The sequence below is a fragment of the Varanus komodoensis genome, unplaced genomic scaffold (assembly GCF_004798865.1).
Source record: "Varanus komodoensis strain SLA01 unplaced genomic scaffold, ASM479886v1 scaffold10, whole genome shotgun sequence".
Classification (NCBI taxonomy): domain Eukaryota; kingdom Metazoa; phylum Chordata; class Lepidosauria; order Squamata; family Varanidae; genus Varanus; species Varanus komodoensis.
This window is the reverse complement of record NW_025335269.1, coordinates 32,034,006-32,045,771: the sequence shown is the minus strand read 5'-3', so window position 1 is coordinate 32,045,771 and position 11,766 is coordinate 32,034,006. Positions and strand designations below refer to the sequence as shown.

General features: G+C 39.0%; 1 protein-coding gene across 3 annotated transcripts in view; it reads right to left on the bottom strand.

The window, feature by feature from the left end:
* Positions 1 to 11,766, bottom strand: part of MBOAT2 (membrane bound O-acyltransferase domain containing 2) — an 84,124-nt gene that overhangs the window by 7,467 nt on the left and 64,891 nt on the right. For all 3 annotated transcript variants that reach the window (XM_044418425.1, XM_044418440.1, XM_044418432.1), the window contains 5 exons: positions 7,335 to 7,527; positions 5,416 to 5,519; positions 4,085 to 4,149; positions 2,075 to 2,207; positions 697 to 848 (listed from right to left, as the gene is read on the bottom strand). In XM_044418425.1, the coding sequence (XP_044274360.1) occupies positions 697 to 848; positions 2,075 to 2,207; positions 4,085 to 4,149; positions 5,416 to 5,519; positions 7,335 to 7,527 (647 nt within the window). The remainder of the gene's footprint in view (positions 1 to 696; positions 849 to 2,074; positions 2,208 to 4,084; positions 4,150 to 5,415; positions 5,520 to 7,334; positions 7,528 to 11,766) is intronic.

Here is an 11,766-nt window from a genome sequence, read left to right as displayed (position 1 = left end):
TTCAGGTCACATAATTGTAGCAAAAAATAACATGGGATACTTGTTAACCTTTGTTTACTAAGCACATATGAAATAAACATGCTCCATCAAGTTGATCTCTGCAGAAGCCTTCTCCTGGTATGTTCAACTTCCATTCCCCTCAGCATGAGCCAGTATGGCCAAGATTCAGCAACACTAAGTAGAGGGCTGTAACCAAACTATTCAGCTTTCTGAATGTTACCCATATTTGTAAAATATTTTTTTCTACAAAATGATTTTTAATACTTTTTCTCCCTACCTGTTCTCCATCATTTCAGGGCCATAAACAAATTTTGATATGCAGACCATGGTGAACTTCGGTTTGCTATGTAACAGTTATGAGTAGAAACGATGGCCAAAATGGATTAGAGGAAAGTGGCTAGATTTGAATTATGGAATGTACAGAAACTCCTCTTTCATGACCACCAAAGGACCTTTTCAGGCATTGCCCACATATTTTCTACTGTATCTCTAACTTAGAACCTTGTTTTTGACTTTGTTTTATATGAAATCTGAGAATCCAGATTTCCTACTTCTCAACCAGGCACAATACATCACATTAAATTATATGCACATGGAAGTCAAGAAAAGCATACTGGTTGTTCAGTTGCCAACAATCATGAATAACTAACTTCCCACTATAATTTTGTTTTTAAAAGTACCAAAGTGTCAACTTACCTGTAAAACATGTAAGATGGTTTTACAGAGAGAAGTACAAATGGCACTACTGTATAACTTATTGCTATTTGAGTCATCATCCATGTCACAATATCATAACATAACTTAATGACTGGAGAGTTAATAAAGTAGTGTCTGATGTTCTTCCTAATCTAAACAAGCAAAAAAGTAAGACAAGGAGTAAGTTAAATTGGAACATCTTTAAAGAACAGCTAGTATATTGTTCAAATATAAAGAAGGGACATGTTATTATCTTTACATTTTGTAATAATATGTTCTATATTAATAATTTCCCCCTAATCACATTAAATAATTTGCAAGCCTCCTTCTGGCCCTTGGAAACCTATGCAAGCACAACAATTACCAAATCAGTTCATGGCCTCTATTTGAACAGGTAACAACTGTATATTCACCACCTGCTTCTCCAACTTCCTGACTCCTGTACGACCTCCAAAATTTCACATCACTTCATGTTGCCTCCTTGTCCTTTCTCACTCTTTTTGTGGGTTTGTTCAGCCTGCTTTTGCCTGGTTTATCCTTATTGAAGGATGGCTCTTATAAAGCAACCCACTCGTATTAATTGTAGCAATGCTGTTTTAATTCCAGTTGACAGGGAGTATGTGGAGATAGATGCTAATGCACTCGTGCCCTACTTTTGTGTTTCCCACAGGCAACTGGTTGACCACTGTGTGAACAGAATACCGGACGGTATGCACCTTAGCCTGATCCAGTGTGGCACTCTTCAAGCAACAAAAGGGCTCAGACCAACTGTGATCCATCTTTCACTGAAACAGTGATGCAAGCCAAGTAATATCTTTCTGTTTTCTCAACTCAAGTTTGAAAGGTTTGGAGAGTCAGCACACAATTATTCTACCTATATGGTACAGTTAGAGCTGTAGGGTAGAGTTTGGGGGATTTTGTTACAGATGTACAGTGGTACCTCGACTGACGAATGCCTCAGTTCACGACCAAATCGGGTTGTGAACAGAAATTTCAGGAAAATGTTTCCTCAAGTCGCACACTCCACATCAGGTGATGATCGTGATCGCACCCATCTCCCCCATGAGCCCACCTGAAATCGTGCCCATCTTCCCTGTGATTAAAAAAATATGTACAGAATGGATTAACCTTATTTACATTGAACCTTATGGGGAAATTTAACTTGGCTCATGACCAATTTGGGTCACAACCAGAGTCATGGAATGGATTAAGTTCATAAGCCAAGGTACCACTGTATTACATGGTTTTGAAAAGGTTGACTCCATCTAACAAAGGACCAACATAAGTGGTTTTCCTTGTTTTAACATAAGCATGAAAAGCAACCTGGACTTTACAAAAACACTTCATTGTTACAGACAAGAGGTGCAGTGACACTTACGGTTCGTGCTGCGAGTGTCATCAGTACGCCTGTTAAGAACGTTAAATAATATCCAGGATACACCCCATGCCAAATGGCTGACAAGATAAATGTTTGTATTGTTGGACTGAAGGAGGCTCGTTCATAGCATACTCTAAAAGTTCAAAGAGAAAATGACCCATATATGAGGGAAAGGAGGAAGTGAAAGTCAGTAAAATTATGGCCTATCAAAAATAAGTCTCTTTTTTCATCACTGAACCTTTCAAACACGATCGAGGGCAGTCCCTCCACTGAATCCCATCCTATGCCAGATACACACCCTCTGAGAATCTGATTGCCCACTCCAAGATGACTACAAAGACAGTCTTTGATATATTACTTTCCCATTAGATAAAATGGTTGAGATACTGAATTGCCCCCACAGCTGTCAGACTATGACACAGCTCTGATGCCACATAAGATGGGTTGGATTTTGCTTAGAAGAATGTAGTATATTCTCAGTACCAAACCAAACTGGAAAGCAAACTTGGCCTCTAATGAATAATAAACCTATAGGTCATGCAGGAAGTTTCCTCCTTCCACAACAAGGAACCATCCTTTTTCAGTACAATCCGTGTCTGCTACTACTACAACAGAATGGCTTGGTTCTTAAGATAAGTTAACTTCAGCAGATTCATAGAAGCATCTTCCTTTCTCTCACTCCAGGCACTTGTAGCACCTCCAAAGCCTCTCTGGATGACCAAGGGGCCCTCCTGAATAATAGGGTATAGGAGACAGGAAATTTTATCCTCCAAACTGGACATAACCCAGTATGATCACTGCTCCCACATTAGCCCCCTGCTCCTCATCCCACAGTAGCATAGGGATGAGGAACATTCTGCAAATGTCTTTAAGTTTAAAATTATCTTAGAGTCTAGCTAAGGAGTGTAAGTCCCAGGTCACGCATGTTCTCCTGTATTCAGAACCTGGAAGACAATGTGTCTGGGGCACTGGAAGAAATACAAAATTTCTCAAGCAATCCATGTTTCTTTGGTATTTTGGGAGCCTGTACCATTGCATTCCATAAAGTTAAGTTTATGCCTATTCATTAGGCCACCTTGGTGCGTTATCCCATGTTGTCCCTGGCTTCAGGACTGAAGCAGAGCTTTTACTGATTTGGTGTAACAACTTCAGCTGCACGTTGATGAGAACTTTCTGCCCCCACAAAACCTGGGCAGACTGTTTCCAGCTAGCTTGTGATTGGCTAATAGGGATCTCCTCAGATTTACTAAAGGCTTTGGAGTATTAAACCAGGGGAACAAGAAGACACCTTTGTCTTTGCTTGCTTTGGGTTTTCCCTGTCCAGTGTTTTCTTTGGAGGGCTTACTTTCTGAAGTCTTGTTTTACTGAAGACCCATTCCTTGCTACCTATAGACAGGTTTAGCCAGTTTTGTTGTTGGTAAGCACTGTTTACAAATATTGTTCCAGTACTTTTCTTATGTCTTTTGTCTTTTTTGTAAATACGGCTGTCAGCTGTCCCATCTGTCCCACCTTTGTTTCAGGTGGCCATGGAACACTTGGCTATTTCTACTATTTTAAGGTTTTAGGCCTCAGGCTTTGCATCAGAGGGTGCTGACTTGGCCTTGTTTCATAAGCCTTAGGGATATCCCGCAAGTTCTTTTTCTGGCTCAGGCAGAGCTGGATGTAAGGACTGGTGACAGGCTACCTTCCTGGGCTGGTGTGAAATCCAAACACCATTTGTCCCTGCCTATGCTACTAGGAATTTAGGATACTCCTCCCTTCCTCCCTTCACTCACATTAGTCCACCACTGTAAAAGTATGAGACTTTTAAAAGGTGGGGGCCCACTAAAACTCAAGCATCATCTAAGTGTAGCTGTCCTGGCCACTATGACAACAGTGCCCTTAGAAGCAGCATAACAGGCGACCGAATGGAGTAGAAACAGTGCAGAACTGACTATCCCCAGGCACAACTGTTCTACCAAAGGCCCTTGGGAAATACTAATGAGAAAAAGGAGATATCAAAAATAGTACCTTTTAAGCCAAAGAGCTGTCTGGATATTCCAGTTATCAAGAAACATCTTGAAACTTGTTGAAAACTGTAAAACACACCATTCATTAATTTCAGTAAAGCAGAGGTGATCCCTGTGCAGTTATTTATTGCATAAAAGCCATCATATTTACTCATTATGTAATCTACAGTGGCAAGCGAGCCTTTAAAAGATTCTTTCAGGGATTTGGGGTGGGGGAAGGGGAGTTTGCAATCTGTTCTGCACTATCTTGCTTGTACTATTTGAAATTCGGGAACTGCTAATCACCATTATGTGCCACACAAATCACTGGCTAGCAGAACGCAGTCCAAATCATGACTGGCTCCACCACACACAGACCAGCAGCCTTTGTGAATGGCACTTCTCAGAGTGTGCCCCCCTCCCCCTTTGCTGGAAACAGCAGGTGGCTCATCGGAAAGGTATCTGTGCCCCCTCCTCCTAACCCAGAACAGCAGAACAAGCTTCAGCAGCTAAAGCTCCATAAGAGAGGGAGGATGTCTTCCTTGATTTGCCTAGGCAAGTGTGAGGTGGTTCCCTGTTGTAGTGGTGCTGGGAAAATAGATTTTAAGGCTTTACAGCAGACCAGGGACACTGCTGCAGCCCTTCATGTTCACACAGTTGCAACAAACAGAAATGTCTGGAATGTTGCTGTCTGAGGGGGAGTCTATGGGGGGAAGTGGTAGCCATACTCCTTCAAGAGCTTTACCCCTTGAAGTGTTTTTGTGTGGCTGTCAAAAAAGAGAAAGAAACAAGCTAGGAAAGGCATTATGTATCCCCATTTCATTCCTGACCCCTGATACAGCAGCTGTATAAAAATACAGTTTTGAAGCTTTGATAAAAGGTTTTATTGACAATCGGGCAATGTTAACAAGGACCTTTTCACTTTGTACAGGTACCTGGAAGCGGAGGAAGCTGCATTATGTCCTCTCTCTATCTCTGGATACTTCATGCACAGCAAAATGATCATCCCCATCCAGAAAAAGGGAAAGCTGTCTCCCATGTTAGTACAGCTCTTTCTTCACAGGTAAGACAGGAAGCACTGGAGCTTGTTCCCAGCTCATATAGCAAGCAGCCAGTGACTGTCTAGGAGAAATGGCCACTAACCCTCAGGTAGTAGTTCCTGTAACACCCAGAATGCCAATCTTTGGGCCTGATTTTTAAAGAACCCATGGCAACTGGGATTCTGCCACCCGTCTTCTATTATCTTTAGATCATTCCTATAACAAACATTATGCTAAGGTCAACCCAATACAAATGTGCCATTTCAGAACACCACACTTTCCATGAATATTTTCAGAAGATCCATGTACAAACCTCTATATGCAGAATTCTTAGATTTGAAATTGAATCCCAATGTGAGACTCCATTTTTATCATAGCCTCTAAATCCAAACCCAGCTGCATTATTGATTGCATCTGCTACAAAGAAACAAGAAAATCATTTGTAAGAACCTACAGTCTACATGATATAAAAAGAGCTTTTCATTTTTGTTCCACTGTTAAGCTTGATATGTCCACTTCAAGTAGCATCTCTTAAAATTCTTGATAAAAACCAAACAGCCCCCCCTGAACTGGACTTCCTCGTTGTTCTGAAATGCAAAACATCCAGAACTTTTGTTCATACACATATGAAATAAATATCATTCAGTGGGGCATAAAGTGTTTTGGCTCTCTGAATCTGAGGCCAAAGAAGGCTGCTCTACTGCTCTGCTTTCACACATACCTAATTGACAACAGGGTGGCCATCTCAGTACAAAACAGATGGTGGCAAAAACTTAGTAGTTCAAGTGTATTACATAAAACATTGTGAATGTAGTTTACATAATAGTTTTAAACTTCTATATTAAACCTGTTGTTGTTGTTGTTGGGTTTGTTTGGTTTTAGTTTTAAGTGCTGAACCACCAAGAGGGCTTCAGCTATCGAATGAGATAGAAATGAAATAAATAAAAGTATTTGCTTTCATTTTAGAAGAGTTCAAGACATATAAATAAAAACACTAATCCTGTGTGTCATGTGACAGATCATTATTTGTCTTTTGTTTGTTTTAAACGGTTAACCATCCAACTGAAAAAGACCGTCACAGATTTTCAACTGTGTCCCTTCACATCATGTGACACACCAAGCAGCCTCCTTTCTAGAACTGCAGGGACAGCAGATCCCACAAGGCTACTTTGTCCAGGAAGTCACTAAATCTTTGTGATTCCTTCTGACCCCTACTGGCCTTTGTGTCACAATATACAACACTAGCGTAAACAGAGCATTTCTCGGTCTCTCTCTTTGTTGGAGCAGAAGAAATCCTTTCCTTTCAAAATTATAGTGCCAATCTATCGCAAAATTGCAATAATCTAACAAACTGATTGGCTAGATTAGAAACAGTTTGGAAACCGTCTGCATTATCAGTTGTAGCTTTCAACTCCTTCTCCAAACTGTTTTTAAAAGGCTGTATGGTGAGGCATATAGAAATACTGAGATTTCATTTAAATCAAAAGTATCAGACTTGTAAATTACATGTATAAATGTGTGATTAGGCAGAAAAATATCCTATAATCTCCAGCATGCTCAGCCACCATGGCTACTTGGAGTATGCTGGGAATTGTATGACTTTCTTCTGTCTGAACGCACACAGGATTGTACCCTAAAATAATTAGTCAAATTACTCAGTAAATCTAAATACAGAAAAAGCAATGAAGTCTTGTGATAGCTTAAAAATTAACCAGCTAGCTAGCATAAAATAGTCACCTAAACTGGCACATTTAAGCACACATGGCTAAACCTTGGTGCTGAACTAAAATAAAATGCAAAAACAACAGCAAGTGGCAATTCAATTTCAGTTTAAATGAATGCAAAAGAAGTACAGTGACTATTGATAAAATAATTGGTGATGGCAATTTTAAAATGATGCAGTGGGACAGGAAGCCATTGTCTCTCTCTAAGCAGAAATGAACAAAATCGAAAGAAAGCAATAATGCTACTATTTGACTAAGAACAATGTTTTCTAAGAGCTATTACTTAACTATGAAGCTATATATGCTTAAATTCTCTTAAAATAAATTGTTAGCAGCTAGTATATAATTTCCTTTATGGTTTAAGAAAATTCTCCTGGTACTTCTCGCAAGAGCTCCTTTGAGCATAATAGTTTCTTCTCAACCCACAAGAGGGCGCTGCCTCAAATATATTCCTTAATACATTTTTATACAGGCTGCACTGAAATATTCTTCACAGAAGACTACTTACCCAGAGTCCATGCAAAATAGTATTTGGGTCTGGCAGCCATGAGAGACAAATACAGGTAGATAACTCTTGTAGGTAATGATGCTGTTGCTCTGAAATGATCATCAATGTTGTATTCTACAGGCAAAGTTTTGCAAACAGTCATATGAAACAATAAGGAGAGTCCACACACGACGAGTTTCTGCGCCACAGCTATCTGAAACATGCAAGATGTAAAACTCTGTGAGTATCTTTTAAAAATAAGCCCTGCACATCAGATGGATGCTTTAAACTTTCTTCATTCAACATATGAAGGTACTTTAGTTTGAGAAAAAATGAATAATATTGCTTTTGCTTGATTAAAATAAATTATGCATTGGAGCCTAAACATGCCTTGTCTACTTTTTCTAGTAGCAATTAAAAACCCTTAAAACTTCAGGATATTGGGCAAAATGGATGCATGCCACATGATTTGACACTAACTCTAGTGCCCTAACTCAAATATTACTTTTCATGATCTAAGATAAATGTGTACAGGGGACCTTCACATCTCCTTCATAAACAGATAGGTGAGATCACCAGAAACACAACAGGCATCTACTTTTGCCAGTGCTCTGAACATATAAAATTAAACTGAGCTGTGAACAACAGAGGATGGGACCATATGCTGTGCACTCACAAATACACTGGAACTTTCATTCATATACCACCAATGAAAAATCCTAAAATCTCAACAGCTTAAGAAGAAATCCCTAGCTTAGTCAGATAATATTTTCTTTCCCTCTACTTCAACCAGCTCTGGCTACAGCTCCCTACCAAGATCAGGTTTATTCCTGGGAAAAAGGTAAATCTACAAGACAGTGGCCTAGACTGAATGCAGCACAAAATCATCAGATCAGACACTTTCAATTCTATTTTCACCTATCCATCGTTACTCCTTACATCTGAACCAAGAGTAAATTAGGGAAACAAGCCAGGATTATTAACCATGCTTTGAAGTGGGCTGATTCCTTAAAGCATAGTTAACACTAATCGCACTTTGTCTGGGTTTGAACATAATGAATAACTTCCATTAATTCGTTGAACGAGCACCCAGATGCTTCCAGTATTCTTGGGCCATGGCCAGAGGAGAGACGTTGCTGCTGTTCCTGCATGCAGCACTTAACTATGGCTCGGAATTGCATGCTAACCCAGCCAATGTGACTTTTTCCCCGTTTTTTCTCTGGGATTAGGCTTCATCAAGGCACAGATTTATTATCCTCGGTGTGCTAAGAAATAAGAAATAAATCTAAAGTTTTCTAGTTAAATGCTGGACTGAGATCCAGGCTCTAGTCCCCAACTGGCCATGAAGCTCGCTGTATGACTTTGGGCCCTGACTTTAACCTACCTCACAGGGCTGTTGTAAGGAGATAATAAAATGGAGGAGGAAAATTATGTAAGCCACTTGGGGTTTATTAAACAAAAAAGGAGGGCTTCTTAAATAAATAACCAGATTTTCTGAGCTGGGTTTGGTTAATTGCAGCAGACAGTGGGATTTTTAATGCAGGTCTCTCTGCACTTTAAGCTTTTAGGATACAGCCTATCAAGAAGCACATGGTCATGCAGTGAGCATCCTACATGTGCTAGTTTATCACTAGTTTATCCATGTCTACTCCAAAATATATCCACTGATGTCACCTGGGCTAACTTCCAAGTAAGCATAGAAAGGACAACTTAAATGCCCTTGAGCTCTGCTAGCTATTCTGTTAGGTCCAATCTCATTTGCTCCAAAGATCTTTTACATACATAAACAACATGCACTGTTGAAGTGCTGTCTTTAAAGAAACATTCTATAATATTTATATTTTCAAAGACTATTCTAAAGTTAAGTACAAGGGTTAGCAATAGTTCCTTTCTTTTACTACAAATCCTACTATCTAAGCCACATCTAATCTTATAGAGGAAAAACTAGCACACCAGTGCAGTACTGTCAAATACTCATGTTCTTATTTCATGTGATACTACTGCCTAGTCTAGAAAGTTACCTAGCCTTTGATGGAAGAGAAAACTGTAGCATGTTCTTTACTGTTCACCATTGTTCCTTATGCTTTGCAATTTCACCTCCTTTTCCAACTTGTGTTCTTTCCACTGCTCTCTGTTCCCAGTTTCCCTGTTTATCTATTGCTACAAGAAAGAAAAGCACAATGCTTGAGCCCCTTTCATTCACCCAACCAAGAAATAGCAGAGATCTAGATTTAAACAAACTTCATTTGGCTTAGGTTTATTAAAGCCATCAATTCACCAAATATTTAACCTATCACTGTTCCTCCTATGTTTCCCAACAAATATTGCTTCAAGTAAGTAACTGTAACAGGGAAAATATGGCTTAGTTTATCAATAATGTAAGACTAAGCTCTGGCTCACACACACACTCCAGAGCACAAGTCTAATATTCTGATCTACAACTGACTCCCTGGGGGCACCAGGGGAAAACTGTCTCTGAATCCATTCCACTAGATTTGATTAAATTTCCTATCTTGCAACACTGAAGTTCTGAGTGACAAAATGTTTTATCTATGGCTATGATAAGGTTTTTTAAAAAATGACTAATTTTTCAGTATCCAACCAGAAACACTTTCATACTAGCAGTATTTTAGTTAAATATTAAATCCCATTTTCCTAGATCATTAAATTATACTTTAATGGAAGCAATGATTAATAATAACTTCCTACTCTGGTATTTTCAAATCATATTTACAATTGCTTACAGACTATAAACTATAATTTCTAACTCTTTTCATTTCATGCATTAATAGAAAGCTGAATAAATCCTACAGTTTTTGCTCCGAGTCTGTGTTCGAATTATAGGTTGTTCCTTCCTCAGCAGCCCAGAACTCTAGGTTCATGCATCACAGGGACTCCTTGGGCTGCTTATTGCAGCAGAATCTGACACTGCTGCAGGAGCCATCCCATGTGCATGCTGTCCCTGCATTATTAACCATGGGATGTCACTAATGTGTGATCTAGGTCAACTAGATTCACTTCTTAGGTCCTGGGCCATGATCCAAAGACATGATAAAGCATTAAACAATTACACTATACTATACCAACTTTCCACTTTGCCACATTAGTGCTCCATAACTGCACATTAAAAAACATTGTTTTACAATATTACTCAATATGAACATTTAATCATGTATTTGTATCTGATTCACTATCCCACTGGAATCAATAGAAAGACAGGGACAATAAATTTTCAGTCAGGCTCTAAGTCGTTAAAAGTTTAACACTCTTGTTTGATGCCCGCTTTGCAGCTTCACCACTTGTAGTTAGCTCAGGAAAGGAATGTGACTGAAATAAAGCTTGTGGCCTTGGGATTGCACACACCAGCTTAAGCATTCACTGGAGGCAATTAACCGGGGGTGCGGGGGAGGGTTGACTGCTAGAAGTATTTCTAAGAAGCCAGAAGCCAGAAGCAAGGGAAATTTGTTCCACAGGAACATGGGAATATAAGGGGAGCTTATAGCTATAAGAAAAATAAACTTACGAAGATAGACATTAATTTCAGACAGTTGACACCACTTTGAGCACCAACAAATGATAGCTTGTAAAAAGGCATAATAGGAGGGAGATATGAAATAAATCACTTGAGAACGTTGACTAGATTCAGTTAACATGCAACTAGCACAGTAGAAACTGTTATATTAAGCTGATATCATGCGCCTACAAAGTTAACAAAGAAGGGGCTGTCATTAATTTTATTTTACGGAAATGAAATTCAAACAAGAAAGGAAGCTTATTAGATTAGGCAGAACATGGTTCTTTCATCTAGAGCGTCACATTTGCTGATCCTCATTACCCATAAGTTAAACTTAATCTAAGAATATTGCACTATTCTTCCCATTTTTTCATTCATTGTGAGAATCCAGCACCCGCTTCCCCTTCCCCCCCATCATCTTAAAAAGCATTTCAGCAAGATAACAAGATGGAAGTGCAACTTTTTCTGTAAGAAATCAAGTTGACATAGCAACTTGATACAACAAATGCAGGGAAAAGAAAATGTTAGATCATTTACATTATTTCCCAAGAAGCACAAACTTATTCACTGGTGTAATAAAATGCAGCCAGATTTCTCTTAACACTAAGTTGCCAAGTGCAAAGTATCAATTCAAGGACATATACAAGTTCTCTTAAAAGTAATGTCAGAAAGCTAATGCGGCATAAATAACGGAACAAAAATGTCTAGCATGTCAGCAGTGCAAGAAAGAAAGCTTACCTGTGGATGACTGATTACTTGATATTTTTGAAGGTGATGATCATTAATAGATCCTCACTTATAAATCTTGTCAGATACTTGAGAGCCTTTTAGTGAGTTTATATATAAAGGAAAAGGCCATGTATTTGTCGATCATATAATTGTTTATAATAGTAACAGAGAAGACTTTCTAATTTGGGGAAAGGTGGGGGTTGGAAATGA